The sequence below is a fragment of the Stegodyphus dumicola genome, chromosome 3 (genome assembly GCF_044657685.1).
Source record: "Stegodyphus dumicola isolate Sdum_Otavi_A_Nest chromosome 3, ASM4465768v1".
NCBI lineage: Eukaryota > Metazoa > Arthropoda > Arachnida > Araneae > Eresidae > Stegodyphus > Stegodyphus dumicola.
The window spans coordinates 119,400,407-119,428,394 of record NC_140770.1 but is presented as its reverse complement, the minus strand read 5'-3'; the positions used below and the strand labels follow the sequence as shown (position 1 = coordinate 119,428,394).

Genomic DNA, 27,988 nt, shown 5'->3' with positions numbered 1-27,988 from the left:
ATGTTCATAATGAAATTTTTAAATTATAAAGTGGACACATAAAACAAACACAGTTCTCCCATATTTTTAGCATTTCATGAACAAACTTTCATTTATTTAAAATAAGTTTCACTTAGGTGTAAAAGACTCATTACCTTATCGATAATTATGATGTGTTAAATTATCATATTGATGTACCTTAACATAACATCCTAAAATTAAGGTTCTTAAAAAATTACTCTACTCGTAAAAATTAACAAATTATAATTGACTATTTATATAAATCCCACTGCTGAGAATAGAAGAAAATGTATTGGTGTTTGTAATGGTATCCTTGCATGGTTCCTAACAGAATAATTCTATCAAACAGTTGTTATTCTTGAATTTGTCAATTAAACAATCTGTACTTCTCCATGTTAGAAAAAAGAAGCATTTAAAATATATTAATGCCGAAAAATATAAAGATAATAGTTAACTTTACAATATTCTAATAACTCAAAGGATGGCACATAAAAATGATGGATGTAAATAATATCAAAATTAAAAGACCTAAAACAACATGTATTATATAAATTTTAGCTCGATTCTAATAAGCTCTTTCTATAATTAAACAATTCTTAGAAAAAGGAGTATCCGACAAAGATAAAAGGTTATGTAGCTATATTACTTGCAATAATTTTATTAAAAGTAGTATTTTAAATTTATTAATGCCGTCTGAGGAAAATAAAATTATGACTGCATTACTATTGAAAAATATCCAATTAATAAAATCTGAACTTGAGTTCTCCAGTGGACACTGCTATATAAAACTCAGAATTAAAAATTTTAATTGAAATTTAAAAGTAAAAAAACTCATAAAATATTTATAAAAAGTGTTTAAGTCTCTAACCAAACAAATTAACTATCAAACTTTATATACAGTTTTAACAAATTTATAACTCCCACAGTATAAATGCTGGGAAAAATTTATTCAGTAATATATTTTAGATAAAATACATACATTTAGGGTCTACTATTGTGTGCAACAGGCATGTAAATTTCAGTGATATGAATAAGGAAGATCCCCCCCCCCAGTTTTACAGAGAACTATAAGCTAGAAGATAAAAAGAAGGAAAACATTTCAACGCAATCTGACAATTTTTATAAGACGTCATGTTGATTACTTAAATTGAATCCCTTAATGTATTAAACAATGTAATAGATCTATATGAAGATTAATCCCTCTTCACAACTGTAAAGTAGATGAACAGGGAGAAAAATGAACTGTACTCAGGAATAAGGAACATTCCTCACCAAACAAACATGAGTAAATATTGATAAAAATTATGCCAGTGGATAAATGCATACTAACATTATGCTGTTATTATCACTAATGTGATGGCAATTAAGCATAACCTTTTTCAAGAAGTTTTATTTTTGAAGTAAAAAATAAATGTTCTTGTAAACATAAAAATAAATATTTAAAAAGAATGATATTTTTAATTTTTATTTCATTTAACGTATTAAATTTTTCATTTATATAGCAGAAAATTAAGAAATACAGCAATCCGTAAGTATCACAATTTATAAAGTTTAGCGATAAATAACAACATACTTTGAAGACTCCAGCAAAATAAAATGACACAAATTTCAAATTGCAGCAGCATGTAACAGAAACAGAGTTATTTAAATCCTTGTATTTAATAAATGCATTTACAAACTGAGATTTTGAAAATTTAATATTAGAATTTTGTATCTAGATAAAAGTATTAATTATTTAGATTTTTTTTTTTTTTTTTTAATTTCATTTAAAATATTAAGTCTTATTGTATTTAAGTAAATTATTTTTCCAAGTTTATAAATTGTAAATTCTCATTAGTTACCTTCTTATAAAAATGAAAAATATAGAAAACTAGTTAACGATTAGCAATTGCAATACCAATGCACTGGTGTGCAGAATACCAGTATTTCGTGCTATTTTGCAATTTATGAAACCGATATTTGCTAATGTAAATACCGATATTTTCAGTATTAGCTATAAACAATACATATTTTTAAAGTTAATTGATATGTTCCCCTACTAAAAATGTCATTTTACAAAAATACATACTTACTTCAACAAAAACAGAACTTATACTGTCAGATTCTAAAACATACTGTTAGAGTTTGCTCTTAATGATGGAATGATTTTTGAAATTAAAAGTACAATTCAGAAAGTATCAACTTAAATTTACAAATTAATTTTCCTCGTAGAATATTTAACTCAACATCTAAAACTTTATCAGCTATGCTTCCAATAAAGCTGGCTTCTGAGACATTTTGTCAGAAGGACTACAATTTATTAACAGCAAATGCAACATTAAATTTTATCCTGAAATCACTTAAAAGGCAGGACACACTACTATCTGAAGAATTATAACAGTACATTGAAAATTGGCATAGAGAAGAGCCTAGTGAACTACAAAATATTTGAAGGTGGCTATACAATTATTATGACTTTAGAAACAGAAAATAAAGAAATTTAATTAAGTTCATCATAAATTTCCACAAAAAACAAAAAGCAAACACAAAACTATCCAGAGGAATTTGTTGAACATGATATTTATGTTAATACCGGAAAAGAATTTTTTCTTGAAAAAGAAAATACAATTAGATATAAATAAAAAGCAGTAATACAAAGTATATTAACAATACAATATACTATTACAAATTTTGCAACATAAACAATTTAATGCAACATAAACAGCCTAAAAGTGAACCTTTGCCAGAAAATAAGTTTACAGGGGCAAGTTTATTTAATACTGAGGTAACTGACAGTCTCACTAAATAGGCAAGATAATGCCAAGCTGGTGGTGGTTTTGGCAGCTAATTTCTCTTGACATTTTTGGTCCAGTACCTGTGTAACTGTAATTGGTACTCTAATTGAATAACTGCAGTTAATCCCTATATGTAAATGTATCTGGCTTTTATAGATAACTTTATGACAGTTTCAGTAATTTCAAGAAATAAACAGTGCTAGAGACTTCCCAGCTGCCATGGCAAAAATATATAAGCCCAAAGGTTGGCTTAGTTGATTATGGCAAAATTGATTATTTGCCATATTGACATTTGCCATAGTTGATTATGGCAAAGCACTCGAGAGCTATTTGCTTAAGGGTAGGAATGCTTTCATGGATGACTTTCTAAGGAAAAGTGGCTCGCATGGGGAAAACCATGAAAATGCCCAAGCATCCAGCCCGTTCGCAGGATTCAAATCTCAAATCAAACTACCAGTGTTCAGCGACCGCTCAAACACTGGTGGACTATAAGCCTCATGACAGCATCGGTTCTCAATTTTTAGTTAACAGTTGAGTTTGAAGTATTGAGAGATATTCGTGCAAGACTTACTAGATGAGCTTTGCACTGCATTGTGCTTAACATTCTTAGTAATAATAAAGTGGTGATTGTGCTTTCTCACACTGAGAAGAGCTGTACAAGTATTTTGTGCAAAGTTTCTGGCTGTAAAGTGTTGGTATGTATATAGTGATGGACTGTCGCATATAGCACGATAAACTGTATGAAGTGGAAACCCTGCAAAAGAGTTAACTGTGTAACTCTCTTATTCTTTACAATTACTTTTCTCACTCCTTTAGGAAAGGACAGTGATATGACACTCTCTATAATATAACTCCTTTTTCAATATGTATTTGGAATACTAACGAATTTTTATCTATTTTTCATGTATTAATAAAGAATGTGTTTTGTGACCTTACAATTTCCGTCTACACCTATTTTGGATTACAAGTTAATTAGGTATGATCTCGCTTGATGCTACGCTGGATACGAGGTAAGAAGAATCATTTTGATCTCTATTTTTATTAATTTGTTGTGAAATTTCGAGGCTATAAAATGTTTTACAACATAAAGTGTTTCTTCAGGAGAAAAAAAGAAATATCAAGCCATCATCAGTTCTATGTGCATTCAATTCATTATGAAGCCAAATATAGGTAATAATATTTGGCGTCAGAAGTGAAATTGAATGCCAGTTACAAGAGCATCTAAGACAGGTGGTGACAGCTTTTGCTGCAATCCAAGAAAAGATGGAAGTGGTCATCAAGTCCATTAACTAAGATAAAGCTGGTCTGAAATAGGTATGGAAGAGATGAAAGTTACGAAAAAGATGTAAGTACGGAAGAGATACAGTTCAAGATAAGATGGAAGGAGCCATTAAGTCAGTTAAAGAAGAGAAGAAAGCGGCACAAGAAGAAATGAAAGTTGTCCAAAAAAGATGGAATGGGCCATCAAATCAAGTCAAGGAAAGATTGAAGCAGGTCATAAAGAAATGAAGAAAGAAATTATCATCATAACAAAAAAAAAAAAAAAAAACAAAGTCGAGGCTGTGGAAGGCAGTATAGGTTGAAAATAAACCTGGAGAAACTGAAGAAAGAGTTTCCATTGCTGAACAACAAATCGGAGACAGAGTTTCTGCTGTCGTACAATAACTGATGGCAGTTTTTGCTGTCACCAAGAAAGTTGAGAGCTTAAAGAAATCTGTAGTTACAGTAGGAAGCAATTCTGATGGTTTTAAATTTCTACCTACGTCTTCTCGACCAACTGTAAAGGTATCCACTTATGATGAAAGACCTCCAGGCAAGTCTACAAGATTCTCTATAGTGGCAAATACAAATAAATGGGATTCCAAAATTAAGGCCTGTCATCTCGCCATTTTTCCGAGAGCAGATGCAGTGGATATCCTTCAAACACTGTACAAAAATAACAGGCTAGATTTTAAAGCTCCATCTGGTGCATTAGAAGTGCACTTTGGGGAGAAGATTCTAAAGCAAGCTTTAGTTGAAACCTCGCCAACAGAAGCCCATGGAAATACTCCAGAAGAATTACATGGCTAACTAATCTTGCCTTTTTGGACTGCCTGACAAAAAAGTTGGAACTACTGTCCCTGCAGTACTTCATCAATGGCATCCAGGATCCTGAGATACAGAAAGTCAAAATGGCAGATGCTAAAGATCTAAAAAGCACTTTATGCCATGGAATTCGAGGATGCCTATCTTGTTTAGAGGATTTAATTAGGCAATTCAATGCCTTGAATGAACTAGGAATGGTAACAAACCAATTCTATAGTAGTGTGATGTAACTGTGACTCTAAAGTGCAAGGAAGCTAAGCCTGCTCACCTACTAGGAGACAGGAAACAAATTATTGGCCATCTTGCGGGACGAAGGTAGCCAGATACTGAGAAGCCCTACTTTAAAGCGCTTCTAATTTTTGCACTGAGTGACGGCAGTAATGATCTCATCCCGGGACATATAAATGGAGTTTTTTGCATTATGACCATCAATTGATAGAGGAGCCAATGTTACCATCATCCAAAAAGATTTGCCACAAATGAAAAGTAAACTCATCTGGATGCCAGCCTGCTCTACCCTTCAGACTGTGTCCAGTGATAAAATCAACATCTGCCTACCATCAAACGGCATATGTGACAAATATTACACACCCCTGTAGACTTGGATTAGACTTTTGAAGGAAATACAATTTTTCGTTGGATTTTAAAAATAACAAAATGCATTCTGCCTCTGAGGACATAACCCTGTTTGGAGTTGAATCTGTGCATCAAATCGTAGCTGAAGATATCAAAATACCAGAAAGAATAGAATTTTTACTTCCTGGATCCATAGTTGAAAAAAATTTCCCATAACTGAATGGAATATCCCAAGAAATGCAAATGCCTGAAAGGAGTACTAATAGCCTCGGCACTTGGCAACTTATTAAAGATAGTCATTCTGGTGACAATTGCCAAATTCGGTGATAAAGTGAAAATTATTAGGAAAGGGGAAGTGGTTGCAGCATGTACTTCAGTGATCCACATTGAATGAACCAACAGTCTGCCAATTTCTGTCTTCAGAGAGCAAATTGCAGAGTGCTCAACTAAGCGATGTAGAAAGGACAGCTGCAAAGCAAAGTGTGTCATTGAAGAATATGTTTCCTCCAGCACATCTTTCGACACAGGTTAAACCAGTTTGGCTCAGCACACAATTGATATGGAAAATAAGTCCCTGGGCTTCTCCTGTTATCTTGGTCCAAAAGAAAGATGGTTTGACTAGATTTTGCATTAAATATTGCCAGTTGATCGAGCTCACAAAGAAAAACAACTACCCTCTTCTTACAATTAACGACATTTTGGATGCTCTTTATGGAAGAAAGTGGTTTTCAACTCATGATTTAAAGAGTGGATATAGTCAGGTAGAGATAAACCTGATGATCAAGTAAAAGACAACATTTACTACCACTAAGGAAGTTCAAGGTGATGCCATTTGGTGTAATGAAATGGCAATTTTTGAACACTTCATAAAGATAAGCTTATCTTTCCTACGAAGCAGTAGCTAAACACTGGGGGTTCTGACCTGGGTTTGAATCCAGACAAATGGGCTGGCCACTGAAACATACATGTGTAACATGTATAGGAGCCAGTTTCCCTTAGAAAGTCCTCCCTTAAGGCATCCTTCTCTCAGTAGGCAGAGAGCCCTGGCGTGCTTTGCCATAATCCAATATAGCCAAACAAACTTTTGTACGAAACCTGTGTGATACATTTGGATGACATCATTATAGATGGGAAAAGTTTTAAGAGCATTTAGAAAATATTAAGAAAGTGCTTCAGAGACTGAAGGAAGCCAATCTAATGTTAAATTCTATTACATGTAAATTGTTCAGACAGAACTTGTGTGTCATCTCTGATGAAGGTTTGTGTACGGATTCATAAAAAGTATCGGCAGTTACACATTGGAGGTGTTCCAAAAATGTCCATCAGCTAAGAAGTTTTCTGGGGCTTTGTACACTACCTGACATTGAAAATGCGATACCAAGAAGGAGTTGCCTGAAAATTATGTAAATTTCAAGGTAGACACACGTCACCGAGTTGTGCCAATGATGTGAAATGCACAGCTCTCCCACACATGTTGAAGAAAATATAAGGGAAGGAACCTGCAGAATGTTGAATTTTCATGCTGTTATTTCTGCTAGGGAAATCATCCTAGAAAATTTGTTCTTGTCTTAGATGATGCATGTAACAGCAGAGAATGCCAAGCCGTCATCAACGGAAGCAGTTCCAGCAGACGGATGGTTTTACGAGGGGCATGGTGATCGGACTGAGAAGTGCAGGTCAGTCCTTATGGCAAATGTCAGCTGACACACATCTAGATGTGTCCACAGTGCACAGGCTGTGGCGTTGACGGCTGGAACAAGAAAAATATGGCACGTTTGAGGGGTGCTGGTGCAGCCACAGTGCCATCAGCACCGCATGGATAGACACTTCTGCCAACAAGCAGCACACCCAAAAGCCACTTCTTCCTCGATTCTGCAACATGTTCAAAACACCTTGGCCGTTCTCATATCGATCAGAACTATTTTCCGTCGATTGGTGGCTAGGGGCCTGCACTTGTGACGTTTGTTAAAAAACTGCCATTCATCCTACATCATAGACGGCAGCATCTGCAATGTTAGCGGGCTCAAGTGATGCGGATGACAGAAGGGCACAGGGTCGTATTCTCAGATGAGTCTTGCTTCTGTTTCTCCAATGATAGTCTCTGCATACAAGTGTGGCATCAGTGTGGAGACAGGTCCATTCTGGCAGCAACTGTGGAATGTCCCATCGCTTGGCGATGCCCCATCATGGTTTGGAGCACAATTCCAGGTCACCTCTCGAGTTCGTATTCAGGGCACTATGAAGGCCCAGGGATGCATGGATGATGTGCTGTGGCCAGTAACACTCCCTTACCTTCAGGGAGTGGCCAATGCCTTTTACCAGCAGGATAATGCCCGATCACACACACTGTTTACATAAGCCACCATGCTTTGCAAGGTGTACAGATGCCTTCCTGGTCTTTTCTCTCTTAACCTCTTACCAATCAAACACATTTGGGATGTGATTAGACACCACTTGCAGACACAGACACTGACACTGCTGCATTCAGAAGACAAACTGCTGACAGGGAACGGAGAGCATTTCTCAGTACAGCATCCATAGTCTCGTTGACTCTGTACCTAGTATGTTGTTCCGTGTATCACAGTCCAAGGTGGTCCTACAACCTATTGTGCCGATGCTGTTCTCACTCTGTATTACGCATTGTAATTTCAAAATAAAAATCACTTATTGTACACAGTTGTCTCTCTGTCTGCCGAGTTTCATCACTTTCTGACCACTCCTTCTCGGTGTTGCATTTTCAATGTCTGGTAGTGTACCTACAATAGGACTTTCTACAATCACAAGACCCCTTCACCCCCCTAAACTAATCTAAGAATGCATTTCACAAACTGAAGAAGGTCTTTAATATTTGCGACAATCCTAGCATAACCTCATTTCAACAAACCATTTAATCTTGACACGGATGTGAGTAATGAAAGTTTCGGTGCTGTTTTGTCCAAGAAATAAATGGTCAAGAACATGCTATGGCTTACTGCAGCGAGTGTCTATCTAAACTGAAGAGGAATTCAGTTTCACCAGAAAAGAGTTACATACCTTAATTAAAGCCATAGAATATTTCCAACATTATCTCTATGGCAGAAAATTCTTGCTTCACAAAGATCACACACTGTTGACCTGGCTATTAAATTTCATGAATCCTGAAGGCCAAATAGCCACTGAGTCTCAGGAATACGATATAACTGTCTGCCATCAGGAGGGATTATCACATGAAACCAGTGGCACACTAAAGCTGATGATAATTTTCCATGATTGAAGAGAAATATTAACAACTTAATCCGGTCATACATGAAGTTATGAATTCAACACTGTCTGACCCAGAAACATGAAGTTATGAAGAAGTCGGGATAGATCAGTTGGAAGACTGACATTAAACCCATAACGGACTTAATGGAATTTTCAAATAAGAAATCTACCTGGCAGGACTCGTGCCAATCTTGTGAGTACTTGTACAGTTCATAAGAACTGAGGAAACAGACCCAAGGAGAGATGCAATGTTGAAGAATATTTTGAATGTGTCACCTTGGATATACTGGGACCTTTGCTATGATTTGCTGATGGCAACAATACACTCTCCATGTTACTGATTACTTAACAAAGTAGCCTGAAGCATATCCTAGCCCTGATCAAGATGCTGTCACAGTAGTAGAGGTTATGACACAGAAATGGATTCCTGGTTCGGAGTGCCTCTTCAGCTGCATTTTGATCAAGGAAGAAATTTTAACTTGGCTGTAATCAAAGAACTCTGCAAGGATCGACATCTATAAAACGTAAACAACAGCTTTGCATACGTAATCAGACGGCATGGTAGAGAGGTTTATTCGAAGCATCCTTAACAAACTATCATTGATAATTTCGAGAAACAAACAAGACTGGAACCAGAAGTTACCACAATTCTTTTTGGCCTATAGCAATGCTGTCCATGAGACTATGCCTATTTCCCATCAGATGCTCTTCAATCATGACCTTCATCTGCCTTGTAATCAGTTGTTTGGTCGGCCTCTGGATGCACCTTTAATCACCTAAGGAGTACATTCAAGATCTCTAGGCATGGTTTGAGGTAATGTGCAGTTTTGTGTGAGAGCGAGTCAACCTGGTGATGGAGAAAATGAAGGACCCGATATGACATGACAGCTACAGGACATTGATTCAAGGAAGGTCACAAGGTGTGGTTATCGAATGGAATCAGATTCAATGAAAATGACTCTCTCCTAAACTACAGTCACCCTGAGACAGTCCTTATACAGTCATAAGCAGGCTGAATGACATAATTTGCATCTGTAACTCATCAAATTCCACCTAAAATCATTCATTATGACAGGCCATCCTTTACTATTGCTATAGTACATAGTCCCCATACTGTATAATATAAATATTAGGAGCAGTCAATAAATAACAATTCAGAAGCAATTTCATAGTAATTTTTTAATAAAATTCAAAAGTATTGTCTGTAGGTGCTTAGGCATTTATCCCATTGTGACATCAGTTGGATAATGCCGTACTTGTAGAAATCCTTTGGTTGCTATTTGAACCAATTGCTCACGCACTCCTTGACTTCATTATCCATTTGATATTGGTGTCCCTGCAGTGCTTTTTTGAGTTCACTGCAGATCTGGACTATGGGGGGGGGTGTTGTTGCAGGACTTCCCACTTAATCTTCTGCAGTCATTCCTTTGTTGTGTTGGCTGTGCGTGGTTTAGCATTGTCGTGCAACAGGATGACACAACGAGAAAGTTTACCAGGATGTTTCAATTTGATTTCATTCCTGAGCTTCAATAATATTTCACAATAATGCTGAGCATTGACTGTAGCTCCATGCTTCAGGAAATTGTTAAGAAACGGTCTCTTAATGTTCGAAGAAGAACGAAAGCAGTATCTTGCAGGCACTGGTGTGGAAGTCTTGAATTTTTTTGGTGGAGGTGAATCTGTGTGCTTCCACTAAAGACTCTGGTGTTTTGACTCGGGCTAAAAGTTGCCGGTAACAATTGCTGAAACGAATTTGTCCCCCATCATCATTGTAATGCTTCAGTGCTTGCAGAGACATGGCCATGTGACATCCCTCTTGTTCTGGTGCCAAATAATGTGGGACCCATTTTGCGAACACTTAACAGAACTTCAACCTGTCCTTGTTGATTCCGTGAACCGGCTTTAAGCCACAATGATACAAAAATGCCGTCTACTGTTAGATGACGGTCTTTCTTTATAAGCTTCTAAACATGCTCTTCTGCAACACAATTCGGTGCTCCACTCCGTGGGCCATCACTGATCGATATGCATCCTTTGCGGAAGTGCTTGTGCCACTCCTGAACACTTTCCCATGACATACAGTACTCTCCATAGATCCTTTTCATTCGTCTATGAATTTCACACCCTCCTCCACCTTCCGCTGTCAAAAGACACACAACTTCATGCTGCTCTGCTTTGGATGCCTCCATTCCGAATCGCTTTCAAAAACGAAATGACTGGACATGGCTGTTGCTGTTATCGTCCTTTTCTCACTTCCTACTGGACACATAATGGCATCTGGTGAGAGAAATGCACATCAATCGTTAGGCTACACCTGACTTTCCATTTCTGACCTATCTGCACTTTTCTATGTACCATACTTTTTGTGCAATATTCACTAATTCATTATTCATTGACTAGCCCTTGTAGTATACCAAAAACATGGTCCTTTGTGTACATAAATTCGTAAATTTATACATTTTTTGTATTCATTTATTGATATTATTTTATTTGCTGTATATTACTTATTGAAGCTATTATTTTAGTATTGCAATAATTTTTCCTATGTTTTATGTATGGCTGGACAGGACTGCCCGGGATGTGCAGTTCTTGAGAACAGGCAATGTTACCAATTTTGTATAATATAACAAGAATGAACTAATGAAACCGAAGCTCTTCTTGGTAAATAGGATTGCACGGGGTAAATTTAACAATTGAGGTAAATGGTTACCTCACTAAAATGGTAAGGTATCGCCAAGGTTGCTATGGGTTTGGTGATTTATTTTTGCTGTTAATTAGCTGGCAATCTTGGCAACCATTAGGCGATATTTGGTTCAGGTTCGCATATAACTGTAACTGGTACTGGTAATGAATAACTGTAGTTGATCCCTGTATGTAACTGTAGCTACATCCGGTTCTTATATATAACTTCAACCATATATGCCTTGTAGTAATTTTGAGAAATGACAGGTACTAGAGATTTCTCAGCAGCAGGGAGAAAACAATACAAGCCCAGAGAGAGCATCAGTTCTTAGGTTTTTATTCGGAGTATAGTTTGAAGTATTAAGAGATCTCCGTGCAATCCTCTCTCGTTAGCTGCACTTTGCATTGTGTTCTGTTTAGCCTTCTTAGCAGTTTGAAGTGTTAACTACTGGTTGTACTTTGTCGTACTGAGAAGAGTTGTACAAGTATTTTTGTGTAAAGTTCCAGAACTTTATTTCTGTATGGAAAATAAATTTTACCAAGCTATCACCAGTTCTGAATGCATTTAATCCATTGAAAACTAGAATGTAGGTTAATAAAGCTAACGATAATACAAATAATAGTAGATTTATCCAAAACTGTCAAATGAGATACTAAGTTGTTAGATGATGAAGGACTTCAAAGCAAAGATTGAAAAAACATATTGCTCAATATTAACCACCAAACAGCATGAATTAGATAGCATTTTCAACTGCATGTAATTCGTGCACAAAAATATATTCCAGGCCTGCAGTACACATTGTGTTTTTGATGAAAGCATGCAGTTAATAAATTCCCTCCCATTAATAGATATTATATAACAGATTATACTAAAATATGTTTGCGATATTTAAGTGCTTTGTTCTTTTGGTTTATTGTAATACTGTAATGGTTTATTTATATTATATTTTGTTCCTAATGTTAAAAAATGTACTGCTCTTTATTAATATTTGTTCATTTATAACATTTGTTTCTTTATTTTATATTTGTACATGGCATAATTGTTTACATTTTTATAGTTTGTGTTTTTTGTATAAAACTTATAACTGTGACAAAGAAACAGCTGTGTTTTTGTACCTTTCTTAGAAAATTCCTAATATCAGTATTCTGGTACAATGGTTAAAAAAATCCAATATCCGTCATTTATTTTTAGTCTGGTATTACAATCACCAATATTGATGTAGTACGTGATCTACCATTTTTAGTTACTTATTTTCTAGATGATGACTTAAATTGGTTGTTGTTTTATCATTTCTTACAGTACCATAAGTATTAATACCATCTGCAAGATAGACAAATTTATTTTCAATCCTGCAAACAGTACTAAAACACAAACAACTGAATCATGCTGGGAAATCTGAAGCTAGAGATTTTGCACAGCATGTGGAGTACCAAAACACAAGAGCTTATACATTATCTCACAGAAGCATATTAATAGGTTATTAAATTAATAAATGGAATAATTTTCAGATATGTATTCTTAATCATTTGCATTTTCTCCTATATATAAAAACAGCATTTTAGTGAAGGCATCTGATAAATAAATAACTTGAAAACACACACCGTAATTTCCGGAAGAAAGGCCGCATCAGCGTAAATGCCGCACTCGAGAAAAATGGCGGGGAAAAAATTAAAATTACACAGAAATGCCACAATAGATTAAACTGTGCGTGAGATCGGCGTGGGCCGTATAGATGCAAAAATTCGACCTATTTCCTGATATATGACATACCAGTTAAGAAAAATGCATGAAATGAAACCATAACTCAAAAATAAATTAAAGGTAAGAAATGAGGAAAACATATTTACCTTCACGTATATACTTATATTTACCCACTAAAAAAGTCCATATTTGTAATACTCAGACAATATTATAAAAAATGTTGCAACAACGAAATATTAAATTTGGATGACAAAAGGAAATTTTAAATTTTACTTATGAATTACAGCAAACTATACATCATATGAAGCCATCAAAATCTGATTCTTCACTATCTGAATTAAAAAGATTTAGTAAATCCTGATCTAAGTCTTCCAGGTCGTCACATTCATCCTCTTGGTTTACAGTCTCTTAATCTAAGGATATAATTTCAGCTTCTTTAAACCCTGCTATTATTGATGATGTTTCTACCGATTTCCACCCACTTCCTGCCCACTTTGCAATTTCTTCATAAGATGCTCTACGCATTTTACCGCTTTTGGTTTACGTATGCAATCCTTCACTCATCCAACTCTCCCACCCCTTCAGACTTCAGCTTTGAAGGATTTATTACCTGACAAATATAACGATTGTAAGATTTTTGTCAAACCACCAGGAATTATTGCTTCGGTCGTAGACAATTTTTGACATCTGGTTTTCATTGACTCAAAAGAAATGGAATCCATTATCAATAACCCCTTTGGTTGGAAAAAAGATCCCATACGACACTGCCAAACTTTTTGTAGCCACTCATGCATGATTGTTTCGCACATCTAGCCATTCTCATTTGCACAAATAATTATGTCATTAGGAAAACCTTCCTTCGGAATAGTCTTTCGTTTAAAAATGATCATCGGCCTTTAGCTTGTCACCGTTTGCGGCCCAAGCTAACACACATGTAAATCTTTCATGCTCCATCATAAATACAGATACAGTTTTTGCACCAGTTTCATTAACAGTTCTGTTTGCAGGAGAGTCGAAAGCTAACGGCGTTTCATCCATATTTATTATCTGTGACTGAAGAAGTGTGGTTTTTTTTTTTTTTTTTTTTTCTTTGTCAATAATAGCTGTCACATATTTTAGAAAAGAAGACTTTTTATCCTGCCGGTCCATCGGTAATTGTTACCCAACTGTTGTTCTAGTACGCACAGAAATATTTTTTCTTTTCATAAATCTGCTACACCTCGTTTGAAATCATTTATGTTCATTCGTTTTGCTATAAATTTTGCTTGTAAGCGAATTTTTACAGTCGAAATTGCCATTCCCTTTCCTCGTTGCTCCTTTATCCAGTTTGCAAGGTCGTCCTCTAGATTTGGCCACTTTACAGTACCACTTCTTTGGGCTCGTTTCTGTTGTGGCATATTTTTAAGAAGTTCTTTTTCAGTTCTCCAACGTCGAATACATCTGTCGTCCACTTCAAACTCTCAAGCTGCTGCTCGATTTCCAATTTGTTCAGCACGTGAAATTACATTAAGCTTAAAATCAGCAGTATAGCTTTTGTGCCGTTTAGGGACATTTTGAAAAATTTTCCACTCCCTTCTTACTTAAAAACTATCCAACAAGTACTTGTACCCAAACTGATGGGATCTGTATCTGGCAAAATGCCAAGAAAAATCCATTCATGCTGAAAGGGAAAAATACGCGAGGCAGGTGTAGTCGTGTCCGCCTTTGAAAAAAATTGCAGAAAAGGCAGGGGTGGGGAGAGGATGGGTCCTGGAATATTCATCGAATGGCAGAGGAGAGAGACTATTCAAACTGATGAGAATGTCGATTTGAAAGGGGGAAAAATATTATTGTTCTGAGATCTCGTTTAGGGTGAATAAGGCATGTAGGTCTGTTGAAGAGAAAGAATGTAAACAAAATAACGTTCGCAAAAAGCAACTGAGTGGTCTTTTGTGTGGGAACAGCACCAGTCTTATGCACAATGACAAGGCCATCCAAACTATGTACAATGACCATCATAGGAACTATTTTATTTTTAGTGCACCTAAACACCGCATGGGTAGAAATGCCAAACCCGCTGAAAATTCAAGTTTTAAACACGTAAACGCTGCAGTGTTTCTTCCGGAAATTACGGTACTAGATTGCATACTATATCATTACAGAAAGCTATTTTAAGATGGGAAAATGTGAGAAAAGAAGTCATGCTAATTCAGTTATTTTTACCACTCCAAACTCTAATCTTTCCTAAATAGCTCTAGTTATCAACTTCAGCCAATAGTGCACTAAACATAACACTGCATTTGCAGTTTTTCTCAATTTAATATTAAAGTACTATAAAAATTCAAAAATTTAGTCATAAATCTCAATATTCAATTGATGCAATAAATGCACCTGTATGCCATCATTACTTAAACATACAGATCTATTTTTGAAAACTTAACGTTATAATGAGATACATGCTGCTACACGTAGCAATTAAAATTTCTGCTTTTCAAAAAATTTCAATCTGAATATTATTTGCAAGCATCAGCTTTTCACAATTATGCAAGCTTTAATTTTAAGGTTTTCAAAATTTCAGATATGTAGGATGGATTAAAATAGCCTAGTTACAACTGAACACAAAGAGTGAAAAATATAAGATAATTTTTACAAAATATAGTTATATTTAAATTTTCTAGATTTATACTGGATATCAAATTTTAAAAAATCTATGTAAATTTAAAATTAGGTATTTCATAAACAGGCCAGGAATTCTTAAGGGAATAAATATGTTTTGAAAGATAGCACTGGAAAAATAAAAAAAGGGAATACAAGACAAACATTACAGAAGCTTCTGGGAAAACAAGTGTGAGAGAGGGAAAATAGCTAGAACTAAAGGAAAACCATTAACTTCAGGAAAACCAGGATATTGCATCAAGCAAAGTGAATGAGAGCGAGAATTACCAGCAAATTTAGATCGATGACCTTAATCCACTTTGCTGAGACCTGTAAAGCCAGGAAGATATAATGCACAGTTAAAAGAAAAACTGGCCTATACAGAATTTACTTAAGGCCAGTTCACTACTTTTTTTAAGCAAGTAATTAAAAAGTTTTCAACTTTTACTCTTTTTTAGCATACATAATATGAAAGATAATGTAAGTACAAATACTGCATATAATTTATTGACCCAAACATAAATTCTAACATATCTGCCTATAAATTGTGCTTAATTACATTTGAGAAAATCATGTTTCTAAATACTGCATAATTAGTCCTCCATAAACACTATTACCCAAAATAAAACCTACAAATTGATGAATGCATATATAACAATAAAATACAATAGTTAGTAATATTGAATATTACTCATACCTGCTAATACAGAAAGATGTGCAAGAATAAAATTAACAGAGTGAGAATGAAAAGGAAGCTGATATACCAACACTGCTTTAACAAGGACAAATATAGTTAAAAGTTTTCACTTGCTTTGATCTTTCTTTATAAATATTCATATGAATATTAAATATACTTTAAATGATATAATTCTTTTGAATTTATTTACCTTTCCTCTACTCTAAGTAATCGTTCCTTTTATACTTAATATCAGCCAATTTTACCTTAACATGAAGGGGTCTTTTTTAAGTGAGAAATCATTGAACAATTATTAATAACATAATTTCAGATTATGAGCCTTATTTCAAATTAAGATTTCATATATTTTCATTAGTTGCTAACGGAAAGTTACAGAGTAGTGGTTTTACTTAGCATCATTATCAGAATATTCTAAATTCTTGAAATGATTGCAAGATTATATACTTCATTTTTTGAGTTAGGGAAAATGTACTCATATAATCACCCATACAGACAGCCATATAATATTCAACAACATGTAAAAAATTATGATTATAATCACACTTAACAATCACAATTAATATTATTTTAAAAAGTCAAATTTAACCTTTCTCTCTGGACATTTATTCACAGCACTCGGATGATTCTCAGCCTAGATTCACTGTAGCATATTAAACAATCATTTTTAGACTACCACATAAATAAATTCTGCACTGCTGCACCTTTAACCCTTTCAGGACGGGTATATGCATTCCCCACAAATGTCTCTCACAGCCAGGCGTCCCACCCACACATCACCTGAGAACTAACGCAAGGGTTAGGCGATGCATATATGCATTTTAAGCTGAAAGAGATTTTAAAGACCACTAGATGGTATCCTGTGTCAATTCTTTTCAACTGAATATAGTTTTAGGATTCTGACCTTCAGTTTGATCACATTCTGTATGAAGTTGATGTCAGCTGCTGCAGGGGCAGAGGCAAAGCACAATGTAAACAAACAGAGCTGGTCTCTAACTCGCTATGTGATATAAACATTCACATTGTTGATATCCCTTCATTTTTTTTTTGTTTGTTTGCTACTGTTGTAGGGTCTTTTGGAGTTATTATAAGGAGTTCTATTATGCTTTGCTTATGTTGCTTTCATTGCTTAAATTTTGTGTACTTACCTTTTTATTTTCGAAAGCAAAAGTTTATTTTTGCAAAAAAATGTTATTTATTAGAGGAAGGATATATACTTGCATGGTAAATCAGCCAATTAGTGACATGGACAAGAGTTACGATTCATTTTCTAAACAGAAAGCTATATTTCTAGTGGTTCGCATAAGGGCCTGTATCACAGACTGAGCTCACCAAGTGTCAGCCTTCTACTTCCCGTGAAAGATTACTTCTTCTTGTAAACTGTCTAATATTTTTTACATACTAGTCATACTGAAATCTATAAACTGTAAAAGTTACTATTACTTTTTGAAAATGTCAGCTTTTTTTAAAAAAAGTTTCCAAAATATAGTTAATTTTCAAATCCTTACTTAGTAAATGACATCTTTAACTAGCAATCAATAAACACACACACATACAAACAAAAGCCAACTAGCAGATCTGAACTTGTATTAATATGACCACTTCCATCTTTTAACAAGAAAAGATCCATAAATAAAAATTTCAAATAATTTTTTTTAACTGAAGTCTCATTTAAAATGATGCATTTGAAATGCATAAAATTTTATCACTCTTCCCCCCTCCAAAAAAAAAAGTTTGCAGTTTATTACAATGCCCAAAAAGCCCCCAAGGCACCAGTATCTCCACATTACTAAAGTTCACTTAATACCATTTAACTCTTACATCAGACCTCACTTTAATCTTTTTTTCAGTACTCAAATTCTAATGAGATTTTGTTACTATTAAAAAAGAGATAATCGGGATTTGTTTTATGCAATGGCTTTTAAGAATGCAACTTGTAAACAATTATGAAACAATAAATATGTTTAAAATAGTTTTGTGAGGATATTTTCATTACATTAAAAAAACTGCATATTAAAGTAAAAGTATCAGTTTAAATGTCCAGTATACTGTTGCATTTCAAGTGTCTTGAATCAACTAGAGCATATGATAAAACCTTGACTAATAATGAGGCAAGATACAGAAATCTTAAAAAGTGATTTTCTGGATACAAATTAAACATCAATAAATGAAGCAAGCTCATCCTCTCTCTCTGACACAGAAATTGTAGTCTTAGTGAACTGATTAAATTAGTTTGTCCACTTAAAATATCAATAAATGATGTTCCTCCTTTCACCTCCTCCTCCCATTATCAAATTTCCAAAACACAGTTTGGCATGTCATCACTATCACTTCTTACAAAAATCTTCAAATATGCTTGTTATATTCCAAATTTTAGAAACAAATTATACTGCACATTATAATTTTATTTCAGTAGAATGTGTGTTTACCATATTATTCATGCTTTTAGTATTAGTTTAGGTTTCATGTATTAGTTGGCATGATTCAGAAGCAGCTTTTAATAGGGGTAAAAAATATTCAAAATTCCCCCTGCACTAATTAATGAATGATTTTTTTAAAATAAAATTTTGGCTGACTGTTTCTAAAGTATATTTTAGTTCAGTAAACTGGGAAAAACCTGTATATGTAAAGAATGGGAAGCCCAACCTACAAATATCAATCAATAACAAGGCAAAAATGCTTCTTACATCTAGTTTATTGTATAAGATAGTTGCAATTTCAAGAACTCATTACAGTTCCATATTTTATAAAAATTACATATTGAGAATTTAAAATTAAATAAAGGTAACGAGAAACAGCAACCAATTAGCACTCTGCATAAAACATGAATATATCACCATAAATTACAACTATCTAAAACTTATTCTGAACATAATATAAAATATTTCACATAGCATTAACATGTAGAATACTGTATATTGAATAAATAGCTTGTTTACATTTGTTTCTAGGTCAATAAATTAAACACACTATTAGAATATGGTATTTTTACATTGTTCAAATGCTTACGATATATAACTTTATACATATAAAACTATTTTTGCTTACAACACGTAATTGAAATACTTGCATACAGATATAGACCACATCTAAATTACATATATTCAAGCAATAATATTACATAAAAAAATGTATGAAGAAAATTTAAATCAGTACCTTTTCCAAAGAAAGCGGTAAAAGGATTGATGCAAATTTTGGGATCTGTCAGTGGAAGTGTTCCCATCTCAGATTTCTGATGAAGATAAGTTGAAATTCGACTAGACTGCACTGCAACTAAATTTCCACCAACACCTACATATAATCAAGATATACTTCAAAATTTTTTCCTTCAAATTTTAAAATTAAAATAAGATAAACATGTTTTGAGATAGCAAACTAAAATCTTCCTTCATTCAAATTTTTACTTCAGTTTAATAATGACAAACTTTCAACAGTTTTACTATTTCCAACACATTATGTTTTGTTAGCAACTTAAGATTTTCATTTTAAAGGAACATTCTATTATTCAAATTTGTTAGTTTTTGGTGTACTAAAAAAACACTAAATCTGAGATGACAACCCACTTAAAAGGTTGTATTATTCTACAACAGTCAAAAGTCTTTAATCCGGAATGATCTATAATCCGGACCTCAAAGCTACAAACGTTTTGTGCATGCATTAACCCATAATGCGCATACCTTTACGCATGCGTATAATGCGTCTACACATGTGCATAATACATTTACGCATGCGCGTTTAATGTATAACGGACAGTACAAGCTAAGCTAAAATTATCTAATTATATATTTCAGTTAATGTTGCAGCCTACATTGTTCCTAATCTTCTAATTGGATCCGGCTTATTATTTTTTGCAGACTGTTAGAGCAATTTTATAAAAGTAAGCTTGAACTTTCGATTATGTCAAAAAGAATTTCCAATTCTGGAGCTACCAAAGGATCTACAAAGCGAAAGCATGTTCCAATGTCCATAAAAAAAAAAAAAAAGTGGAGTTGCTGCAAAAAATGTCAGGCAGATCCTTTGATTCTCTAACCATTCCGAAATATGTTTATCAATTTCACGCTGCTCTGGGGGGGGGGGTATGTCACCGTGCGCAATGAACAGTTGATCTGTCAGCACTATCCTTATCTTCAGAGCAGATATTTTTATTTTATTCGGCTTATAATTCCTTACTAAATGTAGTATTTCATTTCGATGTACTCCATCTTTGATATGATTTAAATCAAATTCCTCGTCATTATAAATATCACGTATATACATCAAATAGTTTTCTGGTTGCAATTTTCTAATTTCGACTATGCGTAACGTATGCTTTACGCATGCGCACATTGAAAGAAATGTTTAATAAAGTAAACAAATAAATATTAAGCTTTTTAATAATTTAATAATTTTAATAATTAAGCTTTTTTTTGCAAATTTTAATACCCTTTAGATCATAATTGCTCTTTAATTCATAAATTATGGTTTCATATTTTTTATTTTATAATTTCTGCATGCCATCTTACCAGATTTAAACTGATGATCTATAATCCGGAAAAACCGATAATCCGGAATCGCCGAAATCCCGACGAGTCCAGATTAAAGATTTGACTGCATCACTATCTTTATTATAACTAGGACTCAAACACAAATTAAAGAATACAGTTTTTATTATTAAGCAACAATAATTTGAAAAGTGTTACATTTAACAGAAAATACACTAACAACAGAATTAAATCCATTTCTAGTTTATGTACTGATGATTTAAATAATCCAATACAGAATCTAACAGGGTTCATAGCCACATTTTAGTTAAAAAAATAAGTACCTATAAGCACTTTTCAAGCACATTTTAAGGGAAGAAAATAAGCACCTGTCTAATTACATTATACACAATTGCATAACTTTAAAAATTAGACTTGTACTTTAAAATATGAGAAATGCAGTATTTATTAATAGAGAATAAGCATTACCTGAACCATGGAAAATATTTTTTTTTTTTTTTTAAATTTTAAATAACAGTTCAATTTACACAACTAGTTTACAATGAGAGAAGAAAAAACTATGCAGAACTAAACTATATTACAAGATTTAAGCAGTGGCGTAGTGAGCATAACTGGTGCCCGGGGCAAGATACCTTTCTGGCGCCCCCTCCCTCAAAAAAAAAAAAAAAAAAAAACTCTTACGGTAATATAATGTATAGAATATATTCGTAATAAGAAAATATTATTTATTTTACATATTTATATAATTCTTTTTTAAAAAAGTACAATTTTTAAACAATAAAAAGTTTAATATATATTATAGATAAGTAGATATATTTATTAATAATAATTTAATATTATAATACTTTAATGCAATTAATTATGTATACATTTTTCTTGCGCTGGATGAAGCAAATTTATAAATTACTTTATCAAAGTCTATCATTTCAAAATTTTCTCTTTCCACATTTAAAAATTCTAGATGACTTAGGGGATCTTGTACCATTGTTGATTGTAAATATGTCCAAATTTATTTTAATTTGCTGAACGAACGTTCATAGCTTCGTTTATAGAGCGAACGTTCATTCGATAATAAAATAGTAAGAAGTAGTTGAAGTGCTACTCTTAGGCTTGGAAATAAATTTTCTCCATTGATCTGTAATGGAGTTTTAGGTTCAATTTCTTTTCTACTGAGGAGTAACATCTTGCAGTCACATTCACTGTTCAAAACAATTACGAGATATTTTGAGTTTGGTATGAAATAACCATATAATCCAGTGGTTTCCAAACACTATTTTATCACAGCTCCCTTGTAAGGATTATGTTATTAACAGTTAAATTTTAAGTTAAAGTTCCTTTCTTGTCAAATTCTTAACTTCAACTTACTACTTCCGGCCAGAACGTAGTTTTGTAATCTTGCTGAATATTTAATGAGGAGGAGCGGTATTTAAACCACGAAGTTACTAACTGAGTCAGAGAGAATCAGAGTTTCTGATCTACGCGCGTCTGCCTTAAAGGCCACTCCCACACTCTCTCTCTCTCTCTCTCTCTCAAAGCTGTTATTACGCTCAGCCGTACTCAAGCCCTTGCTAAACTTCGCAGTCAAAAAAGTTAAGGGGCCAACTCGATTTGAACCTTGATAGCTTCGGCTATACTTGTTTAGTTAATCTTAGTTTTAGTTTAATTCTTAGTCTTTTAAGTTCAAGTCCAAGTGCGGGCTACACTCCCAGGTGGAGTTTTGTTAAATCTTATTGAAATAATAAAGGGTTAGTTACCCTTCTATCTTGTTGTTTCTTGTCACCGAACTCAAGCGATTATTCGCTTATCAGTTCTTAGATTCTTCACTTCCAACATTAACTTCGAATTTCAAAGTGAGGAACTCTACATTTGGCGCCCGAAAAGTTTTTTAACGGACCATGTCGTTAGAATCCGGAAAGTTTACGTTGACCCTTCCGACCTTTCAGGTCCCACTAACATCCACGAATCCAGTAGAGGGGTTTGAATTCCTCGTGGAAAAGTTGCATGCATCTATGAAACCAACAGCAACATTTGACGGCAAGGGCTCAGTCCTGACATTTTTGGAGCAATTGGACCTACATTTCACCTTACACCCTGTGAATCAGCTACAAAAGGTGATCATAGCTACTACGGCCTTAAAAGGTCAAGCCCTTAGCTGGCAGAAGAGTATACGAAAGTTCTTGTTGGGGGACCCAGGATCTGAATCATATAGCTGGGAAAATTTCAAGTCTGCATTACTAAAAGCATTTCCAGTTGTTAAAGATCGTGGGAAGCTTGAATCAGAAATTTATAGTAAATACCAAGGCGGTTTTAAGGATTTGATGGAGTTCATTTTAAGAAAAATTCATATTTTTAACATATTATACAGGAAAAGGCCCGATAAAGAAATTATCGAACTAATTCTACCGCGTCTTCTACTGTCAGCGCAAGATTTCCTCGAAGTGCGTAATCCGCAAACATCAGAAGTTCTATTTCAGCTTGCAGTGAAATTCCAAAGTTGAAGAAACTCGGAGAAAGCGCGTGCAAGTCAGTTTGGCCAGTACTCAAGATTTACCCCTCAAAGAAACCACAACTTCAGTACAAGGCGTTCGGCAGACTGGAAAAGTGAAACGTTCAATAACAAGAGCGCAGATAAATCTACGAGCGGTGGATATAAAAATCAGCGAAAAGAGGCGGCAGGTAACCAGAGTTTAAACGCAAACCGGTGATCGAGAAGGGGCAACGGTCACTGAGTGGGAAAGAAGACCCCTCAGAAATTTGTTTAAATACAGTGGTGGTACAAAATCTAGCTATGCTGGAAGTACAGATCCTGGTAAATAATTTACCAACCAATGCACTCCTGGACACAGGGGCACAATGTTCATTCCTTTCAGAAATTTTTTTTAAAAAGCATTTTCGTCGTTACAGACTTTTAAAGCCACGGGACAGAAAGTAATTGCCACCCAAGGCAAACAGTGCATATGTTTGGGGGAAACCACACTGCATGTTCAGATTAAAAATGAGGTCCTAAAAGTTAATTTTTTAGTTGTGAAAAATTTACTCACGTCCATTATATTGGGGGTCAATTTTTTACGCGCATCCGGCGCAAATCTTAATTTTCAGAATTCTACGTTTCAGATGCACATGGACTCGGTAGAAGAAGATGAAGTTTCCATGCCGAAATTGCATTTAGAGCATTTGAAGCTTGAAGAGAAAAAGAAGATTGAAGGACTGGTAAGGAAATTTAATTCTTTGTTTAACGACAAACCTGGTTTTTGTCAGGTAGTTAACCATTCTATTGATACTGGAAATGCCCCTCCAGTCCGGTCGAAGCCCTATAGATATGATAAAACGAAAGAAAAATTATCGAGAAGCATATTGAAAAAATGCTAGAAAACAAAATAATCGTGACAGCACGAGTTCGTACGCAAGTCCGGTGGTCCTTTGTAGAAAAAAGAACGGACTACCGCCTGAATACCCGGACGTGTATAGGTTTGCAGTTGATTATCGTAAGTTGAACAGTATAACAAAATATCCCACATATCCCCTACCAATAATTGACGAAATAATTAAAAAATTCGCTCGACTAAATTCACGACAACCCTAGACCTCACTTCGGGTTACTTCCAAATCGCCGTTAAGCCGGAGGATGTCCAGAAGACCGCGTTCATTACAAAATCAGGCGTCTATACCCTTTTAAGCGGAGTGCCAGCTATGTTCCAAAAAGCTATGGAAGCCAGTTTTAGGTAAAAATACAATTATTTATCTTGACGATATCATAGTTACCAGCGAAACATTAGAGGAACATTTGGAAGAAGTTTTTGCCTTACTTAACGAGGCCAGTTTCAAAATAAATGCAAGAAAATGCAAGTTTGCGGTAAAGGAATTATGATACCTCGGGTACAAAATATCTAATAAGGGCATAGAGACTGATGATTCAAAAATTAAGTCAATTAAAAATTATCCTCCCCCAAATATGATTAAGAAATTGTCTTCATTTTTGGGCTTATCCTATTATAGAATGTTTATAAAGGACTTAATAGTTGAGAGAAAATAGTTGAGCCTCTTCTAGTGCTAAAAAGAAAGAAAAGTAGATTTTCTTGGACAGCCGAGATGAACACCGCGTTTGAACAACTAAAGAATGCCCTAATCATTGCCCCAGTCCTTAAATTCCCAGAAGGCGAGCAAGGTCTAGAAATTTCACTGGATGCATCCGATTATGCAGTTGGAGCGGTGCTCTCCCAAAATGGGCAACCTATAGCTTTTTCTTCAAAAACCTTGAATGCTACTCAGAGGAACTATTCCACTACTGAGCGAGAAATGCTCGCTACGTTATAAACAGTTCAGAAGTTTCGTGTCTACTTCGGAAGTTAACCGATAACAGTCTACTCAGATCATGCGGCAGTGGGTCGCTTGTATTCAGAGAAAAATTTATTGCCTCGCTTGATACAGTAGACTTTTAAAATTACAAGAGTTCAACTTAATCATAAAACACACTCCAGGTAAGGATAACATAGTTGCCAATGCACTTTCCCGAATAAAAATTGATTAAGAGGGAAACACAATCAAGTGTGCTATGCTCACCTCAAGAGTTACCGAGTCCTGTGAAACAATAGTCGAAAAATTGAAAAAGGATCCGGAATTTAAAGATATTTACGCATACCTGGAAGACCCTGAAAACTTTGAACATATAGATTTAATGGCTATTCGCAATAGAACACAGCATTATGAAATAATCGACAAGTTGTTATTTTATACAAAGGTAACAAATGAAAATCAGGAATACCGACCAGTAATCCCAGCGAGTCTACTTTTTAAGTATCTTAGAGGAGTTGCACGATCTACCACCTGCTGGACATTTCGGAATACGAAAAACACTAAAGAGGGTACAGGAAGCGGTTTATTTTCCGCAGTTACAGAAAGTTGTTATGGTGTATGTCAAGTCGTGCCATATATGCCAATTAATAAACGATGTTAATTACAGCCCGGCTGGGTATTTAAAAAACATAAAGACCACTTTTCCACATGAAATAGTTGGCATAGATTTGCTCGGACCCTACCCTAGGACAAAAATAAATAAAAACAGATATATTTTAACAATCGTTGACCATTTTTCAAAATGGGTAGAAATAGTCCCTCTTAAACGAGCTTCAGCTAAAATAGTCACAGATTCGTTCTTAAATAAATATATATTAAAATACGGGGCTCCACTAAAAGTAATATCAGATAATGGAAAACAGTTTGTTAGCAGTATATTTAAAAATTTGTGCACAGGACTTGGCATACGCCATCTAAAATTGGTACCATATAGACCGCAGTCGAATATAGCGGAACACGTAAATAAGAATATTGTAAAAATTATCAAGCGATATGTGAAAATTTTTCATGACTGCTGGGACAGCTGTGTCAATGAGTTAGGTTTTGCCTTGAGAACCCGCAAAGCACGATACTACGCAGAAGACCTCCGCAGAGTTATTTTTAGGAAGAAAAATCCTAATGCCTTTGGATAAGCTGTTCTTTGTACAACAGAGACAAGAAGACTTCAAGTTAAAAGACATTCAGAAAATTATCGACGAAGCAATTAAAAGCTCTGATATAGCAAGACAAAAACAAAAAATCTATTACGATAGAAATAGAAGGGAATTCGAATATAAAGTGGGACAGAAAGTTCTTAAGTTGAAATATTCATTATCATCGGCACCAGAAAACAAAGTTGCGAAGTTTGAGCCCAGGTTTGAAGGGTCGTACATGGTAGAAAGAATAAGAGAAGCCACTTTTTATTTAAAGGCCGAAAATGGCCAACAAATGGTTGCAAATATCGAGCAGTTAAAACCTTATTACAGCCGCACTGACTTTAAAATATTGCAGGATTTATTACAGGATCCTGGAAGTGAGGAGAGAAGCCCGCCAGCTCAAGAGCACAACTGGAGTCCCCCCCAACACAAAAAAGAAAGCAGAGCCAGCAAACTTCGACCAGGGAAATCTATTCCAGTAATGCTACAAGTGCACAAAAATGGAGGAAGTTAGCACCGACAGATCAACGAGTCAGAACTGAGGATTCTGCAAAAACTCAAGTACCATCGACCAGAAGAGGGAGGCCTGCTGACAAGGTTCCAGGAGAGGAGAAAAGTCAACGACAAATGAAAACTAGACATAAACCAGAGTTTCCACCAGCAACAACTACAAAAGAGGCCCAAGGAAGACCAGGATGGGGACCGAAAAGCCAGAAAAGACCTGCAGACACAACCGTGCCGGACCAACAAGAAGAGAAGATTCAAAGACCCTGAAGGACGGATATCCCCACCGAAGCTAAAAAGGAAAATGGCGTTCCAGAATCCGCAATCCGCCTGCAAGAGTCCCAGATTCCTAGACCAGGTGGGGGGGGGGGTAAAGGAAAAGATCGGAAGTAAACAGAGCGGAACATCAAAGCTCGAGAAGAAGATTGGAGATCATCAGGTTCCCTACATTTGAACAATTCTGTAACATCAGAATGCAGGAATACAGAAAAAGATAAGTGAAAATTTCTTTGCTTATTTTTCTTTGAAGTTCAAATTATATCATCGTGTTCTAAGTTGCTAAAGATGTTTAGAAAAGTTAAATCACAGATAACGAAGATTGGTTGTAAAGTTTCGTAATCATAGATTTTTATGTTAGCAATTTGGCGAGAAGCTACTAGCCTTAAATACTTTTTGTTAAGAACTCGCAAGTTGCGAGAAGTAAATTGCGAATAAGTTTAGTCGGAAGACTATTAGAATACTAAAATCTGTTAATGTAAAGTTAAGATTTCGTGTAAATATTGGTAAATTGTAATTAAGCAACTATGACTGTTGATGTAAAATGAATTCAAAAGTGATGTGTAAATATTTAAATGTTCATGTTCATGTAGAAATGTTTAATCTTTGTGTCGATATATCGTAAAGTTAGAATGACACAGAAAATAAATTTTGATCTCTGAATGTTAATATATATATGTGTGTGTGTGTGTGTGTGTGTGTGTGTGTGTGTTTAATGTTAGGCTCTCCAGTTAACACGTTTAAAAGTAAAATATAAGCTTTCACTTACTACATTAGGAAAGAGTTTTTATGTAGGGAGTCTTGCAAGGTCTGGTGTGTCAAATTTAACAAAGTTAGGTGTTGTGTAG

General features: G+C 34.7%; 1 protein-coding gene across 2 annotated transcripts in view; it reads right to left on the bottom strand.

The window, feature by feature from the left end:
• Positions 1-27,988, bottom strand: part of LOC118189903 (solute carrier family 41 member 1-like) — a 140,068-nt gene that overhangs the window by 25,445 nt on the left and 86,635 nt on the right. The window contains exons 10-11 of one of the 2 annotated variants that reach the window (XM_035360616.2): positions 19,547-19,681; positions 15,985-16,026 (exon numbers count right to left, since the gene is read on the bottom strand). In XM_035360616.2, the coding sequence (XP_035216507.1) occupies positions 16,007-16,026; positions 19,547-19,681 (155 nt within the window). In that variant the 3' untranslated portion in view covers positions 15,985-16,006. The remainder of the gene's footprint in view (positions 1-15,984; positions 16,027-19,546; positions 19,682-27,988) is intronic. The other variant, XM_035360611.2, reaches the window with a different exon arrangement.